The sequence below is a fragment of the Hyperoodon ampullatus genome, assembly GCF_949752795.1.
Source record: "Hyperoodon ampullatus genome assembly, chromosome: 2".
Taxonomy (NCBI): Eukaryota; Metazoa; Chordata; class Mammalia; order Artiodactyla; family Ziphiidae; genus Hyperoodon; species Hyperoodon ampullatus.
In genome coordinates, this window is record NC_136915.1 from 19768369 (window position 1) to 19791431 (window position 23063).

At 49.0% G+C, this 23063-nt stretch overlaps 1 protein-coding gene across 1 annotated transcript; it reads right to left on the reverse strand.

The window, feature by feature from the left end:
• Window positions 1-712: 712 nt before the first annotated feature.
• On the reverse strand, window positions 713-18792 carry IL22RA1 (interleukin 22 receptor subunit alpha 1; the record flags this gene model as incomplete). The annotated part of the gene is made up of 7 exons (XM_079698421.1): window positions 713-1666; window positions 2609-2730; window positions 6374-6512; window positions 11492-11667; window positions 13447-13625; window positions 14508-14640; window positions 18750-18792. 7 exons carry the CDS (start codon window positions 18790-18792, stop codon window positions 713-715), a joined length of 1746 nt encoding a protein of 581 aa, XP_079554547.1.
• Window positions 18793-23063: the final 4271 nt, after the last annotated feature.

Consider the following 23063-nt stretch of genomic DNA (forward strand, 5'->3'; position numbering starts at 1 on the left):
CTCCTGCCGACAGAAAAGGCTTCTGTGTTCTCCCTCCCTGGTGGACCTGCATTTCACTTGGGATAAAGCCTCTAGCAGAGGAATGAAGCTGAAATGGTGCAATTGCAGGCAGCAGCCCTCGTTGGGGATGAGCCGCAGGCTGCACCCCTCCCTGGAGTCTTGTCATCAGGCTGCCTCTGTACTTGGCAGAAGTGCAGGTTGTTCTGGTTCTGCTCAGTCTGCTATGAGGTGTCCTTTTTCAGGCTCCTTTTCTCACCTTTGGGGAACCACAGAGGAGGCAGAGGCCTCACTCTGCTGAACTATATTATGCAAGTGGCCAGGAATGAAGAGAGGCGGGCTCGTGGAGGACTTTGCGTCCAGCGTGTTAGGAGCCGGGGCCCTGGATCTCCGGGAGGTTCCCCATATTAACTCCTGCACTCTGACTCTCCGTCCCGCCCTGCAGAACTTGGCATGCACATGCTCATTTGCACTCGCTCGTTTGTATATGATGCACTTCTGTAACTCCTCTGGCTGGAGCCCTTCTCATGCCTTTTCGCTCCAAAGGGAGCTCAGCCACGGCAGGGGTCTGGCATCTTCTTTCTGCTGGTTCCTCAAGGGCATCCACCCGGGGCTGGGCTGCAGAGTGTGCAGCGCCGCTGGGTGCGGGAGTGACGGCCAAGGTGTGAGGTGAGGGTGGGGACAGGAGGAAGCCCCAGGCCCACCCTGTTCCCGCTCAGGACTCCCACTGCACCGTCAGGGCCAGGCCTCTGAACAGAGAGTCCAGCTCCATGGGCGACTCCAGGTCTGGGGCCCGAGGGCCTGGGCTCTTGGCCTCAGTCTCGGATGCTGGACCCTCATCACTGGGACACACGAGGGACTCCAGCAAGCCCCAGGGACTCAGACCCTTGTCTGTGGGGGAACATGGGCGGGAAGGAGTCTGCAAAGGGAGGGACACGGGGTGACCCTCGATCTGGACAGAGGAGAGGAGGGGCAGCTGGCCCTTTATGTAGCTTTGTGTCCTTGGCTCCCCTCTGCGTACGACATCAGAGTCAGGTTCTCTGTCCGTGTGAACCCCCAGATGCTGGTGGAAGGATTTTACTTCTTGGGGGTCCTCCATAGCCAAGGAGGTCACCTGCTGCAGAGAAAGGCCACCTGGGCTGCAGCTTCCAGCTGGTGCCTCTTTCTGGAGCTGACCTTTAGTTCCGAGGTGTTTGGGACCAGAGAGTGTCATAGGTGGGGGGTCTCTGCCAGGGCCTTCCCCGCATATCACGTAGGAAGGAGGCCAGCTGTCTGCAGTGGCCTGAGGGGTGTAGGAAGGAGGCTGGGCCTCCGAGATGGTCTGGGGAGTGTAGGAGGGGGGTTCAGCTTTGGGGGTTACCTGCGGTGCATAGGACGGGGGCCCGCCCTCAGGGGCAGCCTGAGGGGCATAGGACAGTGGGGGGAGTGTCTGGAGAGGTGGCCCGCCAGAGGGCCGGAGGATGGAGAGGTCCGGCTGCCCAAGGTAGGTGACCTCAGACAGGCTGTGTCGCGCTGGGGCTCCTGGAGGCTCGATGGTCCCGGAGACCTTGACTCGGGAGTACTGGACAGGCTGCACCAGGCCGCTCGGGCCACTGAGGTCAAAGACGGGGATTAAGATGTGCTCCTGGATGAGCTGCAGAGGCTGGAAGGTCAGTACGTGCTGGACATTCTGTGCAGGGAGAACAGTGTGCCCGTTAGGGTGCGTTCAAGCTCCCCAAGGGTGCCATGCGTGCCGCGGTCCTCCGCAGGGCTGGGGGTGGAGGGGAAGGGGTGGACCATCTGGGGGCTTTTCCAAGATGTGTGAGCCCCCTATCCCTTCCCAGGGATTCCTCTAAGTGCTGGAGCCTCTGTGAAGGCACAGGGCTCCCGGCCTGTTATCTGAGGGCCGCTTCCAGAGTCTGGTTGTCTAGGGAGAGTGGGTAGGCTGTGGTTTCTCTAGGAGGCGGGCACTCTGGAAGCAGCTGGCTCAGGTTTGGGGTGCCCTTGGGGAATGCTCTCCAGGTGCTGGCTCAACTGCTCCTGAGCTCTGGCTCCCTAAGGGCCTCACGCGGGGAGAAAGGTGGGGAAGAATGGGGGACAGGGGAGGCCTGGAGAGTTCTACAGGAAATGGCTCATCTGGCCTTTGACTTGGAGGGGCGGATGGGCATGAGCCCTCTCTGCGAGCCCCAGACTGTGCAGGCTCTGCAGCGGGCATGGCTGCTTTAACAAAGATGCAGCTCTGGTGGCCAGACTTGGGCTGCCGATGTAATGTGTATGGTTTGCAGGGGCTTAGTTTAAAAAAATTAGTTGCCAAGATTTGAAACATGGGAGATTTCACATTACCATCTGAAATTCTGACTTCACTGGAGAAAATGTGAAGATGTGGCAACAGTGGGCCTGCGATCCCAGGTGGCAGTACCTGGGCTAACGGTTCAGGCAGGGTGTGCGCCCCCTTGAAAGCCACGTGGGTTTTCTATTCCAAGCCTTGTCTTCCTTCCCCCTAGCTCTCTTCCATACACCGGGGAGCTGCCAGCCACATCTTTAGGTTGGAGGGAGAAATGAGGGAGAGCCGGGGTCCCGGGGCCCGTGCCCTCCCCTCGGCCTCTCCATCCTCCCCGGGGCCCCGGCTCACCAGGGAGTTGGGAGGCGGAGGCGGCTTGGTGATGTATCTGTAGCTCAGGTAGCAGAGCCCTGCGACCAGGAAGCCCATGGAGAACAGGAAGGCACCGGAAAAAGAGTAGGTCCACGTCTGATCTAGAGGAGAAAGAGGCCAGAACAGGAAGGGTGAGGCTGCCAGTGTGGTACTGCCAACTTGGGCCTTTTCCTCCCCTGCCTCTTGGGCCAGGCTTGGGAAGGCCTCTCCTATTCCCAGTACTTACAGGGCCCGGGGTGAGGGCACAAATGGAGGGCCACACATCATACGTCTACATATTTGGAATTTCATCATGTTTTTACATTGTTAAGTAAAATATGTTCTGTGCTCCCACCTTGACAGATATACTTTTCATAACAACCCGAAAGGCTTGACTTTTGATTCTTGGATGCCTCGGGGTGCTGTGCGGAAAGGTGGAGGTGCAGGGGGAAGCTCCCGCAGGCCCAGCCTGGCTCCAGCCCACACTGCCAGGGGCCTCACGCCCAAGGATATGGGCTCATGGCCAAGCTCATCCACGCTGCCTACAAATACCCACCCACTGGCCACCCTTTGGGCCGAGGGCCTGAACATCAACAGAGTGTCTGCCCTCTGGAAGAAAGACCCAAGGAGGAGATCTGCTGAGATTGGACACAGACTCTGGCCATCTGTACAGGGAATTTAGGAGCTCACAGGTTCCAGGGGGATCTGCCCATGTGGACCTAAGGACTCTTCATCTTGCGGGGAGGGCCATGGCCAGAGCAGGGCTGGAGCGGGGCCTTCTAAAGTGCGGGGCTCAGAAAAGGGTCCCCCTTGCCTGGGTCTAAGGACAGTCCTGCCTTCCTCGGGGTGGGGGAAAGAGGCAAAGGGAGGGGAGATGTGACAATGGGAGGGGTCTGTCTTCCCCACCTGTCTACCAAGATCTGAGCTGGGAAGACCTCACTCAGGAGGGAGCCTGGGGAGGCACCACCCTTTCGAAAATGGAAGGAGAGGATAGCTAAGGGCTCTATGCTGAGCCTCCTTCCTATGGCCCTGCATCTTTGGGATGGGTGGGTGCGGCCAGGTCTCGGCATGACACACTTCCTGTCACCAATTCAAGTGGGACTGGCGAGTGGCTTGGTAAGGAAGAGGTAGTTGGAGTTTTTGTTAAAACTGAAGATTTGTATTACCTGGGGGTCTTGACTCTCCAAGTCACCCTCCTTCTGTTCCTGGCCCCTGTGTGGCTTCAGCTTGGGGAGTTGATCATCAGTTGCCAGTGACCTTGGCAATGACTGTGAACCCTGGGAATTGCTGGAGCCTTTACTTCTAGCCCACTCCTTGTTCCTCCCCCAGCCCCTGTGGCTTGGGCCTCTCTCGTCAGCTTCCCACTTCCCCTGTCACATGTACTTCCACCAGGGAGAAGACAGGACCCAAATGTCTCTACATGACATGCCTAATGTAACTGGAAAACTGTTGCTCCCTGTACCAGGACAGGACAGGGACTTGGAACATTTCTGCCATTTCACTCACGGGGAAGTAGGAAGAAATAATGGAAGCAACACTAGAATGTGGGGTGTTAGAGGTCTGGCTCAGCCACTGATGAGACCCTCATCTTCTGCACGACCCTCTCTGGCCTACCATTTATTAATAACAGTAGCCAGCGATGATTGAACTCTTACTACATGCCATGCACTGTGTGGGGTGCTCTACCAATGTTATCCCACCAAACAGTTGGCCATGGATGCTCACTCCTTACAGATAATGAAGTTGAGTCTCAGAGAGGTTAAGTGACTTGAACAAGGTCACACAGCTACTCAGTGGAGAAGCCAGGATTGACATGTATAATTCCAAAGCTCATTCTCACAGCCACTACGCAATGATGACTCTGTTTCCTCATCTGTAAAATTAAGATGTGGGGTGAACCAACACATAGAGCCCTTTCCAGCATCAAGATGCTGGGATGATGGTCCAAGGCATTCTGAGAGGTAGATAAAGGAGGGATTCTGGGCTCTGGGGATAAGACAGACCCCTGGATACAGGGTCAAGGGCAGGACGTTTCATTATGATAAGGAAGTAAGAGAAATAAATGTGCAGTAGAGGGGACAGGCTCTAAACAAAATTGCAAAGTGGTGATTAGAGCCCAGGCTTCAGGATCAGATGAACTTAACTAGGTTCACTGACCAGCTGTGTGGTCACCGGCAAGTTGCTTAACCTCTCTGAGCCAGAGCTCCTCCTCTGTAAAATGGGAATAATACTATACAACTTGCAGGATTGTTATAAGGATTCAATGGGATAATATATGGAAAGAATTTAACACAGTGTTTGGCAATAGAGTAGGTACTTAATAAATGGTAGGAATTGTTATTAACGTACTTGATTATAAAGGATAAGGTGCTTTCTATATGTCACCAAGAAATAGCCACCATGAAGTATGATTCATATAAAAGCAGCTACAGTCTTAGAAAAAAATGATATCATATCATGAGCTAGATCACGTAAGGACAAACCAACAGAAGGATATGGGTGGAGTGGCCCACATGTGGTCAGTAAGCAGGTGGGCAGGGGCGGGCCAGGAATGAATGACAGTTGTCTAGAAGGTCCAGGGGAGAGTCACCAATCATACACACACTCCCAACTCAGTGCCTGTGAAGTTGGTTTCCTTTTTCTAGTTCTCTTATTGCCAAGTTCTATTCTGGTCTTCATGTGGCCCTTTCCCCGGGAAGGGCATGCCCCGTGCAAGAGGTCAGTGCTGGCTGTTGTTCTGCCAGGCATATCTTCCCATGAAAACAAATGCACTGGGACTCGGGTGGAGAACTCAGTCTCTTGTGGGCTTTTGGGGAAACCGATGAGCTGAGTTTCTGAACAAAGCTGAGGACCAGAACCTACCCTATGATGTTTCTACCAAGCTGCAGTTATACCCTCGGGCCCAGCCTCTAGCAGCTGCCTCGCTTCTATTCATCAGAACAGAAATCACCTCCTGACATCATTAATCTAAACAAAATGACTAAGGTGGAGACTGTTTTCCAAATCCATCCAGTCCAATGCGATCGCTTTTTTCATCCCCTAAACTTGGAGCATTACATTTCTATCTCTATGAAGATAAGCACTAATAAAAACATCATGATGCTTACGATGAGAGTTGAGTTTCAATGTGCTAGAGTCGAGTGGGATGGGACGCCATCCCAGTGAGCCAATGACTCAAAACTCTTTCTATGGTAGTGCAGTGGTGAGAACGTGTTCTCTGGAATTAGGCCTAGTTCCATCCCTCACCACCCGTGCAATCTTGGGCAAGTTACTTAACCACTCTGAACCTCAGTTTCCTCAGTGGAACAAAGATGCTTCACAGAAGCATGAGAACTGTGTTTCGTAGTGTCTGGTCCCTGGTTGGCACTGCAGAAATGCTATTATAATCACTGTTATTTTTATTTGACTTTAGAAGGTACTGAGGGATCTTTTTATCTTCTCTGCTGTCCCATCTGCAGATTATTTCCTGGGGTCTCTCACTTGAGTTAACATCAAGGTGAATTTGCTTTGCCAGGATACACACGCAGTTTGCCAGAGAGAGGAAATTCAGACATAGGCTGGAGGGTGGAGATTAAACATTTGCTATGATAACCCAACAGCTAACTCATTTATGAATAAACAAAGATTGACTTTAATAATACACTAGTAATCCTTCTGTGGTTTTCTAGAGCACTGCCAAGCCTCACCTTGGTTACAAGGGGGAAAGCACAGAGTCAAGGTTTGAATTCAGGAGTCCCAGTTCCCTCTGGCTTCAGCAGAACTTACCTGGCAGCGTCTTCGCTCGGCACATGTAGGGGGCGCTCTTCTTGGACCAGGTTGGAACAAAACTCACGATGGTCCCAAGGAACTCCGTGTCAGGGGTCAGGCCAAAGAACTCAAATTCTCTCTGCTTCCCTCCAAGGTGCTGAATTTGACAGAGAACACAGAACAACATCTCTTATACACCAACCTCTATGTGGAGGCTGCTTACACCTCTGCCTGGGTTACTGCACTTAGTAAAATGGTACCACCAGCTGCCCAAACCATAAACCGGTAGGTCAGTTGGCAGTGCTCCATTCCCATTGCCCTACCTTCTGTTTTCTCCCTAAATCCAATCAGATGCAAGCTTCATGCACTTTCACTTGGAACAGTGTCTGGCACACAGCATGCACTCTCTAAATACTAGCTGCTGTTATTATCACCACCATCATCAACACCCCACCATTCTTCCTTCTCCCAGTTCTCCTCTTTTCCCCCCTTTTCTTAATTAAAATATCAAAAATGCTTTGAATATCCATCCCTCTCTTGTCTCCTCATTGCTTCTGCCTTAACTGGGCCTCAATATCTTTGGCCTGGACTCTTGCAGTGGCCTCCTTACGGGTCACCAGTCTCTGGTTTTGTCCCTGTCTACTTCCAAATTTATCCTGGTGCCACAGTGATCTTTCTAAACAATTAATATAATTACAAAGCTCCTCTGTTGAAAATCCTTTGATGGCCCGGGTCATATTACAGGTCCTTGCTCCCTTTGTTGACTCTTCCCTCCCTAGAGCCCGCTTGGTCCTTTAGGCTCTGGTGATGTTGAATGTCTGTCGCTCCTGCAAACACTCTGCTTCTGAAGTAAGCCCTTGCTCCTTTGCATCTGCCCATCCTTCTGCTGGAGCTTCTTCTCAGTTCTTGCCCTCTTGTATGTCTCGAACCTCTCTGACCTTGAACTCTTCCCTTGGCTGCCTCATTCCATCATTCTGGTTCTCCTCCTACCTCTCCGATTGCTCTTTTACTGGTTTCAGCCCCTCGGTGTTGTTCTGCAAGTTTCACTCTTCATCCATTCTTTCTTCTCTTTCCACATATTTTCTCACTTAGTGATCTTTTCTGGACCCGTGGCTCTGGTGATCACCAATGTGTGGATAACTCCTAAACTGACCTCAGTAAGAGCTATGGAGTTCCTGGCACACACCGCCAGCATCCTGCTGGACAGCAGTCTGTGGGCATCTCTAACTTGACATGCCCAAACATCCTGATCTCCTCTCTCCGGGTCCTGCCCCATCTCCAAGCCCAAACCCACACCTGTATTTGATTCCCTAATTCTGTTAATAATGTCTCTCTTGTTCTAATGTCCAAGGCTCAAACCTTAAAACTATTCTTGACAAGTCTCTCTCATATCCTTTGTCTCTGATTACCCTGAAATAATCCATAAACTTTTCTTTAAAAGGACAGGAGCTATGTTCTTGGGAGCTTAAAAGCTAAGAATTTTCTTTTTGGTCCTTTGCATTTCAGCTATGCCTTCTCTTTTCCAGGCACATGCAGGCCAAGGTTTAGGGTTATTTGTTGTTTTTTCTTTTGAAGGGGGTGAAAGTGGGTGAAGAAGTGCACGAATGGATTTAACAGCTTATTGTTTTGTGGAACTCATATGGTTGAAATTAACCCCAGTAGAGTTGTCAAGGTCCCAAGAGTCCTCCTTCCCCAGGTGTTCACTGCCTCCACCCTGGTTCAGGCCCTTCTCGTTTCCAGCCTAGTACCATTGCAATAGGCCCCCTGACTTCCCACCCTGATCACTCTTTCATTTCTACATTTGATCCCTCCTCTTCCTGCTCCCAGTAATTTATAGCTTCTATTGGACCAACCTTCCATAAAATAACAGCTATAGACTCTGGCCAAAATAAAAACTACCTATAGGCATTGGAAAGTAAGCAAAAGCAGGCAGATACCAGAGAAATGAGGGAGGGAATGTCACTGAATGAGTTTCTCTCTCGTTTTTAATGTCCTGTAGCCTGGAGGCAGGCCCCCATTTATAACATGTGGAGTGGGTGAAACCTAGATTAAAAACCTTGTAATCTTACTGGTTTGAGTAACCAGAAGACAGAGTTCAGGGCAATCACAAAAGTTGGAAAGTGAGGGAGAAATCACAGATAGGAGAGGTTCACAGAGAGAGAGCCTGAATTCTGTGTATAAACTTTGCCCAAATCCCTGGCTGGTGCCTTAAGTATGCATGAGCAGGGTAGACTCCAAGCAGCCCAGCTAAAGTTTCAACTGAACTTTACTGAACTGAGATTTTGGAGTTTGGAGTTTGAAATTCAGCCAAATTCACTGCCTAGTAGATTTTGGAGTTTGAAGTTCAGCCAAATTCACTGCCTACTAAGACAAAGAAACAAACAAAAATCAATACTCTTTGGAGGAATATGACAGAATCCAGAGTCCTTTCAACATATCATTCACAATGTTCAGGATGCATTCCAAAATTTTTAGACATGTAGAGAAAGAGAAAATGTATTTCATATTCAGGAGAAAAGACAGTTAATGGTGACCTATCCCAAGATGACCAAAATGTTTGAATTATCAGACAGTGTTAAAGTGGCTAGTATAACTATGCTCAGGAAGTGAAGGAAAACATGCTCATAATGACAGAATGACTAGGAATTTTCAGTAGCATAAACTATAAATACTAGAGACTATAAAAACTAGAAACTATAAAAATTAGAGAATTTAGAACTGAAAAATACAATATCTAAAGTAAAAATTCCCACTGAATGGTTTTAACAACAGATTGGAGATGACAGAAGAGTCAGAGAACTTGAAAATAGAATAAAGAGAATTAAATAGTGGTGACGGTTGGACAACTTCTTGAATATACAAAAGACCACTGAATCCTACACTTTAAAGGGGTGAAGTTTGTGGTATGTGAATTACATCTCAAATTTTAAAAAGGGAAAGACTGTCAGAATGTTGTCTACAAGAGATACACTTTAAATATAAAGGCACAGGTAGGTTGAAAATAGATGGATGTAAAGAGATATACAATGAAAATTATAAATATATGAAGGCTAGAGTCACTATATTAACAGCAGATAAGGTAGAGGTCAATAAAAAGAGTATTATTAGTGATAAAAAGGGACATTTCATAATGATAAAACGGTCAATTCACCAGGAGGCTATAACAATCATAAATGTGTATGTGTCTGATAATAAAGCTTCAGATATGCACAGAATTAAAAGGGAAAATAGACAAATCCACAATCAAAGCTGGAGATTGTAATACTCTCAGCAATTAAGAGAACAATAGACCTCCCCCAAATCAGGAAAGACATAGAAGATATGAATAATACTATTAGCCACCTTTATCAAATTGATATTTATAGCGCACTCCACCAAACACCCGCAAAATACATATTCTGTTCAAGTGCACGTGGAACATTCACAAAGAGAGCCCATATTCTGGGCCATAAAACAAGTCTCCATAAGGGATTGAAATCATACAGAATATGTTCTCTGATCACAAACTGAATTAAGTTGTAAATCAATAACAAGAAAATATTCTAATGCCAAATATTTGCCAAAAATTAGTTGTGATATAGACTCTCCCTGCTCTGTAATCTCTAATCATTTCCCGACTACTGAAATAAATAAAGATTCCCCCATCCGCCCTCCCGACCTCTACGGCATGGTCCCAGCCTGTCTTCTTAGGGTTAGCATTGTTCCTCTCCATCAGTGTTTCTCAAACTTCAGAGTGAGTAAGAAGCAATGGGTTGCTCAGTAAAATTCAGATCCCAGGGGTGCAACTCTAGAATTTGATGAAGCGGATTATAAGGGGGCCCAAGAACCTGCATTTTATGGGTTTTTTGTTTGTTTGTTTTTTGGCTGTGAGGCATGTGGGATCTTAGCTCCCCAACCAGGAATCGAACTCGCACCCCCTGCATTGGAAGGCGAAGTCTTAACCACTGGACCGCCAGGGAAGTCCCCAAGAACCTGCATTTTAAACAAAGGCTGCAGGAGATTCTGATGCTATTGGTCTGGGACCGTGTTTTGAGAAACTGTTCTACATGTCCCTATGCTTCAGCCCAAATGGGCAGTTTTGTGCTTTCCAACAATATCCTAAGCGTTCCTGCTTCTCTCTCTGATCGTGGTGGGACAGTGTAGGCCAGTGGAGCAGGGAGGGGAGGAATGTGGGCTTGGAACAAAGCTGGATTTGAATCTTGACTATACTATTATTTGCTGAACGATCTTGAGGAAGTGACTTAACCTCTCTGAACCTCTGCTTTCTCATTCAGAAAATGGAGATAAGAGCAACTACCTCATAGGTTTTGTGATGAAGATTAAATGACACAATAAGCATATATTACCTGGTACACCTCAGGAATTGATATCAGCACCAGAAAGTTTTCTCTTCTAGAGGTCTTTCCAGATCTCTCTGAGCTGACGTCTCCTCTCTCCCCTCCCAGCCTCCATTCTGTCCCACACAACACTCTTATTTCCCTCTACCTATAGATGTATGAATTTGAATTCTTGTTTTAACTCTCTCCCCACCCATTAGATTATAAGCTCCTTGAGTGCAGGAATAGTCATTCAATGTAATTATGAATTAGTGGCACACACTGCTGGGGAAAACACTACATATTTTATTTTTTGAATACAAAAAGAAATGTATAATATTTGACAATTTATGCCTTTGCCTTCCACCTTTCAGTATTACTGATCTTAAGACACTGCCTGTATCCAGTTCCCACAGAAAGTGGAGAACCAGCAGAAAGAACAGCAGCAGTTGAAATTGATTCCAGTATTTTCCAAAGTGGAAACCTGAGGATGTTAATAGAAGTTGTTCCTCTGGATGTTAGAAGGCATTAGGCAAGAAAAAAATACATGTAATGCAAAATAAAAGGAGTTTCTCTGATCAAATACATGCGAGAGTTGTATTAAGCAAATTGAAACTGGAGTCTTGACTTTGCAGTACTTGTCAGAGGCTTTAGCATGCTATTGTGTGTGTGAATCTACAAGAGGTAGGCTGTAGACATGTTTTGGGAAACGCTGATTTATATAACACATCTCCTTTCTACTTGAAGCAATGCAGAGAGGGAAATGGGTTTCCGAGGCAGGGAAGGACCAAGGTGGCACATATATTTACCCTTCATTTACCATTTGGTAGGTGTGGTTGATGTGCAGCTTTAAGTGATAGAACAGGTCCTGGAAGATGTCCTCCAGGGTTAGCCGGTGGCCATTCCCTGTGTGGATGGGCGTGTAGGTGGGATGGACAATCATCTGGATGGACCTCGCCTTGGGGATACAGGTCACTTCAGGTGGTTTGATGATAGCTGGCAAAAGGGAGAGAGAAAAAAGAAATGAAAAGTTAGAATCAGCCAGGAGTGTCTGAGAGGCTGCCTTGGACCTTGGGAAATGACTGCTTTCCACCCCCTCCCACCCCAACCTCAGCCATGCTTCTGAAAGCATCAGCTAAATGAACAGGTGAGAAGAGAAGCAACTGGTGTTTGGGTGTAAGGCTGGCAAAGGGGTGACCAAGGGTGAGTGGGAAGAGCCCAGGAAGAGGGGCCCTGGACCCCTAGGCTGATCATATCCTTGTCCCAGCCTCCACACATCCCTACCTTGAGTCTTCCCGGAGCACCTTCCCCCTAGTCTACTGGCAATGACAGCTTTGGGGACTGATGGTTCAACTACATATCCAAACAATGTTTGCGGTGCCCAATATTATTGATTCAGCCTCAAAGGCCAGGCCTAAACTTCAACCTCTCTCAAGATGGAATTTCCAAATAACCAAACGACCTTGACTGGTTTATAGACCCCTTTGGGAATTTGAATGCTATGGTTCTTTTCTCCCCCAAAATGTACATATACAAAAATCTTGCACTCAGTTTCAGGGTTTCATGAACCTCACTCCCCCAAAGCTAATTTATAGAAAGTCCTCAAGAGTCCATTGACCTCCAAGATTAAAAAGATCTGAGTTAGAAGAATGTTCGTTTCAGTGTTGTTTATAAAATCGAAAAAACTGAGTTAAGGGTCCTCCAAAAAGGAATTAGGGAAGTCAATTAGAGTACCTCCATAGAATGGATCATGTTTGCAGCCGTGAAATATCGTGTTGTGGAAAAATATTTAATGACATGGGCAAATGTTCACGATACCACTATATAAAAAACAACTAACCAACCAACCAGATCACAAAAGAGTAGATACAGTTGCTAGTAGCTGTGGTTATGTTTAAGTGTTCAGATTAGTTGGGCCTAGTTTTATTTTTCTTTGTGTATTTCTATATTTTCCAAATTTTCTACAATAAGTATGCATTAACTGAACAAGCCAAGAAACAATATAAAATAACTTGTTTAACTTTATTTTTTATTTTCTTAAGAAACCGTGTGGCTTTTAAATCAGTTAGTGCACATCACCTACTTAACGTGTGGGAGGAGTTTGGCAACTCATCCATCCATCCATTCATCCATCCATCCATTCATCCATCCATCCATTCATCCATTCATCCATTCATCCATCCACTCAATTCTTCATCAACTACATATTGAGCATCTCCTATGTGCCAGGCGCTATGCTAAGGGCTGGGAACACAGTGGGTTCCACTGCCACACACGCCCTCATGGAGCTCAGTTTCAGTAAGGGAGGCAGATGATGTAAGTGCCAGCAAACACAGTAACTGCAGATTGTGATCTGAGCTCTGAAGACAGTGAACAGTTTATGGTGACGGAGGATAGCAGACGATGACCTAGTGAAATGGGGTTGTTGAGGCTGGCGGTGGGGATGCTCACTTAGGAGGTGATGTTGAAGCCGAGACTAAGACCAAGGATCGGAAAAGAGTCAAGGCAGAAGTAGGAGGACCGAGTTAGGGGGGCCTTGGTTGCACTCAAGTGGCAAGATTAAGGTGGTCTGAACTAGGGAGGTGGGGATGGAGATGGAGAAAGATGAACGACCACACTGGGGATGCTGTCCAGTTGAGGGCACCTTCCCTAAAAAGCCACATCCCTAACTGGCCCTGGGAGGCAGCGCCCTTCTGGGCCCTCCACCCACGCCGGAGGGGAAGAGGCCATCCTGTTCCTGTCCCGCACCCGTTGCAATGAGAGGCTGGCACTCACTGTGCTGCAGTGAGCTGAACCGGTCGGTCATCTTGGTGGCGGACCGGCCTCCCGCGTCGATGGCGGTGACCCGGGCGTAGTAGAGATCCGTAAGGTTGCCTGTCTCCTTGGTAAGGTTGCAGGATTTCCGGGTGATCCGCTGGCAGCCCTCCTTTGCCTGCCACTCTGTCTCTCCATAACTGTGGGCAAGAGAAGGACCAGACACACCTTTCATGAACAGGCTTGGCACCAAGCCTGTCGTTTATTAATAATGATAACGATATTGAATATTTACTTAGCACGTGTACCCAGGCCCTTTATGCGGATGATCCTCACTACGGTGCTGTGAGGTTCATACATTATTCTCCCTCCTTTTCAAGTAGGGGAGCTGGGGGTTAAGGAAGCAAAATTTGCCCAGGTGTTTGAGGCATGCAGGCAGGGAACCAGGATGTGAATCCAGCCAGTCTGAGTTCACGTTCTGGGCACTGTTAGCCCCATTGACAGATGAGGGACCTGGGCCTCGGAGAGGGCAAGTGCCTTGCCACAGGATGAAGTGGCAGGACCAGGAATGGAACCCAGGTTTGCAGACTCCTGAGCCCATGTACCCTCCTCTCCTGCCTGGGAGAGGAGATGAGCGGGAACAGGGCGGGGTGGGGGCCCGGGTGGGTGTGGGCACGACTTTTCGTTGACCCGGTCTAACCCAATATAAGGCAATGATTGGGAGCTTGTTGTTTGCCAGGCACACGTGCTAATGACTATCTCATTGAACCCACCTAACAACCCTATGAGGAAGGTACTATTGCCAACTTTACTTCATGGATGAGGAAATGGAGGCTTGGTGAGGTTACCCAACCACCCAGAGTTCTAGGGAGAGAGCTGGCATCTGCCCCCAGAGCCCGTACTTGCAACCATTATTCTAACCTCCCCCTGCAGAAGAAACATAAAGGAGCAAAGCTATGTGTGGGGGAGGGTTGCTGTGTGACACCAGTCCGGGGCGGGGGGGCGCGTGGGGACATAGGGTTTTCTTGGAGGGGTTGGTTCCAGAGCAGAGTCAAAGGGGCTTGTGTGGGAGGGACGCCTACGTCTTATACTGCACACTGTAGATGGTGTCTGGGGCACTCTCCGGGCTGCTGTCCCACGTCAGGATGTTTTCGAAGTTGCTGGACTGGAATTTCACGTGCTGAAGAAGATCTGAGGTGTCCTCAGCGATGTGAGCTGCAGGAAGTGAGAACAGGGTGAGCAGAAGGGCGCAAAGACTCTGCCCCAGCCCTCTAGCAAGCTGCCCGCTGAGGGGCGAGCCAGCACTCACTCAGCGGAGACTGTGCTCACTGACCAGCCCCCCTCCCCTTCACTTCTTTCTTCCTTGGTATTGAGCTATGATTCTCATTCCACGAAATGCACCACTTTAAAGCATACAGTTCTGTGGTTTCCTAATATAGTCACAAAATTGTGCAACGGTTGCCGCTAACCTAGTCCCAGGATGTGTTCATCGCTCACAAAGAAACCTTGTATCCATGAGCAGTACTCCCATCCCTCCCCTCCTCCCAGCCTCAGCAGCCAATAATCTGCTTCCTCCATGGATTTGCCTATTTGGACATTTCCTGTAAATAGAGGCATCCAGTATGTGGCCTTTTGTGTCTGGCTTCTTTCACTTAGCATCATGTGTTCAAGCCTCATCCATATTACAGCATGAATTGGTATTTATTTCCTTCTTATGGCTGAATCATATTCCACTGCGTCAATAGACCACATTCTGTTTATCTTCTCATCAGTTGATGGACATTTGGGTTGTTTCCACTTTTTGGCTATTTTGAATAATGCTGCTGTGAACATTTGTGCACAAGTTTTTAAGTGGACACATGTTTTCAGTTCTCTTGGGTATACGGCTAGGAGTGGGATTTCTGGGTTGTACGGTGATCCTATGCTGAACTTTTTGAAGACCTGCCAAACTGTTTTCCAAAGCGGCGGCTGCACCATCTCCTATTCCCACCAGCAAAGTTTGAGTGGTGCAATGATTCCATATCCTTGCCAACACGCGCTGTTGTGTTCATTCATTTCTCAACACTGTCTGAAGTTAGCGTCCTCACCAATGGAATATTTTAGAGGGATTCAACTAAACGTTGACTGTCGAAGAAGTAACTTGCCCAGAGTCAGTAATTTCAGACAACGGTGGAGAAGATGTCTGTGAATTCCTGCCTCTCTGCTGCTCGAACCAATCCCTGCCCACCCACCACATGCCTTCTGAGGAGGGCAAAGGCACCTTCCCCAGCCACATGGATTTCGTAGGAGGTGGATTCTGACTGAGGCTACTATGGGCAGCGTGACCTTGGGGAAGCTGTTTAAGCAACTAGAACTTCAATTTCTTTATCTCTAAAATGGGAATAATTGGACTTACCTAAAGATAAACAATAAGGACCACAGCAGCAGCTGACATGTCTGAAATGCACGTAAAGTGCCGGGCACTGGGCTAAGTCTCCTTATCAAATCCTCCTGACAACCTGATGAGGCAGGTACTATCATTATGCCCATTTAATGGATGAGAAAAACTGAGGCTCAGAGAGGCGGCCTGCAATGCCCATCACAGTGCTAGGCTGCTTGTGGGGTGGATACAATGGGGCAAGGAAGGGGCAGCGAAGGCCAGAGCCCCAAGAAGAGGAGCCGGCGGGGGGCACTGCCCCCGAAGCAATCTTCACTGTAAATGAGAGCCCTTGACTTACAAATCTCTTCTCTCAGCCCTCCTAGCGCAGTCTGTGGAAAGGAAGAGAGTGCACAAAAATGGCGGCCAGAGCCGGCAGCTGGCTCTGCCCGTGCTCAGAGGTTGGCTGGGGTGGGAAATAAACAGGTGCAGATCCGGTTGAGTCAAGGCCTTGAGGTCTGAGGGTACACATGTCTTTGATATGATGTGTGTGCACCTCCCTTCCCCCCCCCACCATGATCATGAGCACCAGCAGGTCCAGAGTGTGAGGGAGTGGAGGGTTATTTACCCCTCCACTCCAAGTCTACCTACAGTATTTCTGTAAGGGAGGCCTTTGTGGGGAAGGGGAAGTATATTAGGACAGTCCAACCCTGCTGTGCATCCACATGTTAAATCTAAGGCCAGGGCTTCCCTGGTGGCGCAGTGGTTGGGCGTCCGCCTGCTGATGCAGGGGACACTGGTTCGAGCCCTGGTCTGGGAGGGTCCCACATGCCGCGGAGCGGTTTGGCCCGTGAGCCATGGCTGCTGAGTCTGGGCTTCCGGAGCCTGTGCTCCACAACGAGAGAGGCCACAACAGTGAGAGGCCCACGTACCACAAAAAAAAAAAAAAAAAAATCTAAGGCCACATTCCTCTTTGAATCTGGGTTGATCAGGCCCAACAGCTGCAGAACTCTTTGTGTTCCAGGCTTCCTGGAGCCCCCAGAATGGGGCCTAGGGCACCAGGGGGTTCCTTCTGCCTCTAGCCAGATGTGATGGATGTGCTGCCGAGCCTCAAGTTGTGGCTGGTATCTTGTTTGGACCCGAGTCTGGGCAGAATTGGGGTCTGTTCTGGAGGGAGGGGCATGGGTTCAAGGCTGGGTCTTAAGTTGAGGGAGGGAGTCCACTTGAAGTCAGAGCTCAATGGTGGCTTTGGGTGAGGTGGTGAGGTCAAGGGCAGGCAAGAGAGAGGGTGGGATTTGAGAGAAGGCCAGGGTGTGTCTGGGGGTGGGCTTGGCTAGGGTCTGCAGTGGGAGGGTTGCTGGTTAGGGTCAGTATCCTGGGGGGGCCATGTGGGTTTGGAGGAGGTAAGTGTCTGAGGTTGGGACATGCTCGGGAGGTGAAGGGCCCAGGTTGGGTGGAGGCTGGCACCACGTTTCAGGAGGCAGGAACTCAAGTTGGCTTCCTGAAGTCGTGTGGGTGGACCTTGGCTGGCCCCTATCTTTGAGGAGGTGTTGAGGGCTAACAAGATCTGCCGTCTCCTCTCACCCACTCATTCCTTTTCCGCCTCAAATCCATCACCGGTTCCTCAGCCCACGTTGGTTCTGCACTTCCTGGGTGAAAGTCTACATTGTGAAATCCTGGGGAGCTGTGTATTGTCTAGAAACTGACAGCCTGGGAGATGTGATCAAAGGAAGTTTTCTCATTTGCTTGAAAAAAACAAGTCTATGTCAACTAGTTGGGAAGCTAAGGACAAACAAACAAACAAAATCAGTTCAAACATGTTCTGGAATCAGCCTAAGAATGCCGGGGGTGAAGGCACCTGGGGCTCTAGAGTGACCTTACTGACTCCTAACAACCTCCTAAGGGCTGCTTCCCTTGTGTCCCCCATCGTAAAGGGCCAAGAGCCTCTAAGTCTTCCAACCGGAATGGGTGAGGGTCTGGAGGGACATGTCTGAGGTCTCTTGGGAGATGCATCAAGTCTCCCTAGATCACAATGGGTCCAGTGTGCTGTGAATGTTCCATTTGATGCCAGGGGGAGGACGGGCTGGAGAGCCCGGGTGGCAGCTGGAAGCACTGTGGATCTGGTCAGCACCTGCAGGGCACAGCTGTGGCCCTTTATGGCATTTATCCTGCACTTAAGGTAGAAGGGGTCTTGCAGAGGCCAGCTCTCCCCATTCTTCAGTCAGGACTGTGCTTTCACTTCCTCAGAAAGTTCCCTGAATTTTTTAAACATCTCAGGGAGCAGAGAGACAATCTAGGATCTCATGCATTGGTCTGGAAGTTCTCCACTTCCAAAAAAGTTCTCCACTTCCAAAAAATCCACTTTATTGGATTTGAAAACGGTGCCCTTTCGTCCTGTTTTCGTAAGAGCTCTGGTGTTTTAAGACCTATTAATGCAGCAGACCTGGGCCCTCTGGGAGAAAATGCTCTTTCAGGTCTGGCACGAGGGGCTGGCAGAGGCACCCTCAGGGGCGTGGAAGGAGGCAATGGCTGGACTCAAGCTTTGTCCTTCCTGACGCTCCCTCACCTCCCCACGTGAGGCCAGTGCCAGCCAGAAGCAGAGGAACAGAGGTACAATTTCTACCAGAAAGATCTGAGGGGTCCAAGGATGTCTAACTCCCTTAAGCTAATTCTCCATCCACTGGAGTGGGGGGATCCACACCCCCAATTCAGACAGGTGACTGTATCCCCAGAGTCTTGAGGGTCAGTTGAGTCTCTGAAGAACCCAGAGCTTGAGGGACCCTCTCATCCTCCCCAGCAACCTGAGCGGGCATCTACTTCTCCAGGGAAACTCGGCACCCAGGTCAGCCCAGCAGAGAAGAAATTGAAACTGGTCGTGCTGGGGCTGGATGCAGTTCTGGGGGAGACGACCCTGATCATTGGCTCCTGGGTGGGGGTCAGGTCTGACCACAGGGTGACCGGCACTCACCGACCAGGGATCCTGCCGCCAGGATGACCAGCAGCGTCCTCATCGGGGCCCGGCACACAGCCCTCTTTTGGTCTTCACTCTGGACTGAGCACAGAGGGAGGGCTGAGAAGCTTTGGCGCTTTGGCAGCTGGCTCCACCCAGGCACGAGGGCGGGGAAAGGAGGGAAAGGTGGGACCTGAGCCACGGGGAGCTGGGTACAAAGGTACCTGGCCCGTTGCTTCGGAATTCCAGGTTCTGGGCGGGATCCAAGGGAGTTCCCTTCTTAGTTGCAGAAAACAGCAACAGTGACAGACTGGCTTGTTTATCTGGTCTGGTGGCTGATTCATCCCAAGATTCTTCAGTCCTTATTAGGGAACTGAGAGGCAGAAAACGTATAAATAATCCACGACATACAGCCTTATCAGAGAGCAGCTTGGCACTGGGTATCAGAAGCCTGCAACCTTTTGCCTCACTGATTCCATCCTCAGGGATGGATTCACCCTGAGGAAAACAACTGGAGCAGAAAATATGTTCTGGAATGTTCCTGGTGGCAGAGGAAAAGCTAGACTCCTCGGCTTCGTTCTGGCAGGAGGAGATATAGGGTGTCTGCTGCCCCTGCTCATGCCACGTATCAAAGCAGGTCCGCCATGCTGGATGCTTGAGGGTCAAGGGGGATGGCACTCCTCCTAGAGAGGCTGCTGGGGGTGAGAAGTCCAGGCGCTCCTACACGGAGCCTTTGGGGTCTGGGAACTGCAAAATATTAGGAAAAAATGGATCAGAGATTTCAGTGACTCTTACTACTGTGCTAGAGATGCGGGAGTTGGGGGGCTTCTCTGGTGGTGCAGTGGTTGAGAGTCCGCCTGCCGATGCAGGGAACACGGGTTTGTGCCCCAGTCCAGGAGGATCCCACATGCTGCGGAGCGGCTGGGCCCGTGAGCTATGGCCGCTGAGCCTGCGCATCTGGACCCTGTGCTCCGCAACAGGAGGGGCCACAACAGTGAGAGGCCCGCGTACAGCAAAAAAAAAAAAAAAATTCAGGAGTGGCCCTTTGGTTTGTGACAATGGAGGCTCAAACTGCTCACCCAAGCTGTTCCACCATGTGGAGGTGTATCTATAGGGATAACATGAAATCCACTGGGATGGGTGTTTAGGAAATGATTTTCCTCTTCTTGCTGGGCCTCAAGAGAAGATTGAAGGGGCCTGGACTCTGGTTAGGGTAGACATGATCAGAGATCTCTGCCTCTGGGGAGAGTCTGGCTGGCCCCAGCCACACAACAGCAGGCTGAGTCCTATAGCAGGACAGCCAGACCCTAAGGGAGGCTCTAGAGGGCTTGGCTTTAGGATGTAGTAGGCCGTGATATCCAGGGATCTGTATTTAAGTTTTTCTTTTCTGTGTTGTAATTGTTTTCTGTCATCTCTGAGTCTTTGGCAAAGTTAGACAGCACAGCCACATTTGAGCTGTGCTTTGGGGGAATTAAGGTATGATATTGTGCCAGGCCTTTCCTATTAATTGCAGGAAACTACATTTCCCAGGCCCCTTTGTCAATGGTTTCCTGTTAGGTCCAGCCAATGGGAGGCACTGGAGGATGGCTGGGGAGCTGGAGGAGAGAAGTCGGGGTATTTCTCCCCTTCTTCCTCAGCTCTGAGTGGCATCCCCTACAATGGCTGTGTCTCCTCTGGAGCTGCAGCTGCCTCCAGTCAGGCAGCTGCCACCATTTCTCCGTCAGGTGGCCTGGGCTCTGATAAAAACATCTCCTCCAATTTTCCCCTTTAGCTCAAAGGACAGAGCAGCTTCCTGCTGTGGTGACTCTCTGGGCTGCTTCCTATCCATGATTGGATTCTCAGCTCTTCCATCACCTGGGTAACCAATTCCCCTTTGTGAAAGTCTCTTGGTTTGAAAGACTCAATAGGTTTCCGTGTTCCTGAATGGACTATGATGGATGGGGGGCCTTTGATGACTTTTGGGACAAAGGGGTGTGGGGAGACCATGGCCAGAGAAACAGGTTACAAAATACCAAGAAGGGCCTGTCGGGAGAGGTGCAGTCGCTGGAGCAAGCTGGGCTGGCTGGCCGAGAGGACAAGCTGCAACCCAGCTTGTCTGGGTCTGTGGAACATGAGGTCTTCCTTGGGGACTCTCAGAAGCACCTTGAGGAAGGAACCTATGAAAGAACTAGGCCCCCCATAGTCATGAGGAACTATGATCGTGGGACTATTAATGACAAGGAAGTCACCTGGATTATTTTTATTTATTTATTTATTTATTTATTTAGGCTGCATTGGGTCTTCGTTGCTGTGTGCGGGCTTTCTCTAGTTGTGGCGAGCTGGGGCTACTCTTTGTTGCAGTGCGCGGGCTTCTCATTGCGGTGGCTTCTCTTGTTTTGGAGCACGGGCTCTAGGCGCACGGGCTTCAGTAGTTGTGGCACGCAGGCTCGGTAGTTGTGGCTCGTGGGCTCTAGAGCGCAGGCTCGGTAGTTGTGGCACACAGGCTTAGTTGCTCCGCAGCATGTGGGATCTTCCCGGACCAGGGCTTGAACCTGTGTCCCCTGCATTGGCAGAAGGATTCTTAACCACTGTGCCACCAGGGAAGCCCCTGACACCGCGATTATTAAAGAACTTGGGAACATCCAGACATCGTTTCTAATAGTAAAAAGAATAAAAGTAAAAGAGAACAGCATCCATGTCTGACAGTAGGGGTTTGGTTAAATGCATAATGGTAAGTCCATCCAATGCAAGGCAAATGCAGCCTTCAAAATAACCCTGGGGCTTCCCTGGTGGCGCAGTGGTTGAGAGTCCGCCTGCCGATGCAGGGGACACGGATTCGTGCCCTGGTCCGGGAAGATCCCACATGCCACGGAGCGGCTGGGCCCGTGAGCCATGGCCGCTGAGCCTGTGCGTCCAGAGCCTGTGCTCCACAATGGGAGAGACCACAACAGCGAGAGGCCCGCGTACTGCAAAAAAAACAAAACAAAATAAATAAATAAATAATAAAAAAATAACCCTGGAGAAAACTATTTTGTGGCCTGGTAAAGAGTCACCATATTTTGTTAAATGAAAAGAAGCATGGGGAATTCCCTGGTGGTCCAGCAGTGGTTAGGACCCTGCGCTTTCACTGCTAAGGGAACTGGTCAGGGAACTAAGAAGCATGGCACAAACTGTGTACAGTACAGGCTTGTTAAAACACACACACACGTAGAGAAAAAAGTCTGAAGGATATACGTGAAAATATTCATGGAATTATCTCTGGGTGGTAGTAGAATTAAAGGTATTTTTATTTTCCTTCCTTTGCTCATCTGCATTTTCTAAAGTTCTTACAGGAAATGTATTATTTTATACTAAGGAAGAGTAAGGTGGCTACACAAGACAAGTAGACTGAGGAAGCGCCTTTATGTGGGCTGGACCCGTCTCTGGGGATGCCATTTCTTCTCCCTCAGCCAGAGTCCCTCTTCTTCAAAGCCAGCTGGGATGATTTCTCCTCCTGCAAGATGCTCATGACAACTCCAGCCCACCACAGATTCACTCAAAAAAATCCTTCTAGAAGATGTGGTATATATATACAATGGAATATTACTCAGCTATAAAAAAGAATGAAATAATGCCATTTGCAGCAACATGGATGGATCTAGACATCAGCATACTAAGTGAAGTAAGTCAGACAGACAAAGACAAATATATGATATCACTTATATGTGGAATCTAAAAAAATAATGTTATTTACAAAACAGAAACAGACTCACAGACTTAGAAAACAAACTTATGGTTACAAAAGGGGAAAGGTGGGGGTAGGGATAAATTAGGAGGTTGGGATTGGCATATACACACTACTATATATAAAATAGATGATCAACAGGGACCTACTGTATAGCACAGGGAATGCTATTCAATACTCCGTAGTGACCTGTATGGGAGGGGAATCTGAAAAAGAATAGATATATGTATATGTATAGCTAAATCTCTTTGCTGTACACCTGAAACTAACACTGCATTGTAAATTAACTATATCCCAATATAAAAGAAATATTTAAAAAATTCTTCTAGAGCTCTGGTCTGCTGTGCACTTGGCCTTGTCCAATATTTTTCTTCAGTTATGCTCACATTTATGACTGGAAAGAAGAGACTTGTGTGGGGGCAATGTGAGGCGCCAGCACCATCTGCAAGTATCGGAGGGGCTGCTGCCTGGAGAAGGGTCGGGCCCATTTTTGTGTAGCTACACCTAAACAGGAAAACCAGGGTGGGTAGTAAGAGGACATATTAAGGAGGCAAATTTCTTTTCTTTTCTTTTTCTTTTTTCAAAGATTTTTTGATGTGGACCATTTTTTTTTCTTTTTTTTTTTCTGG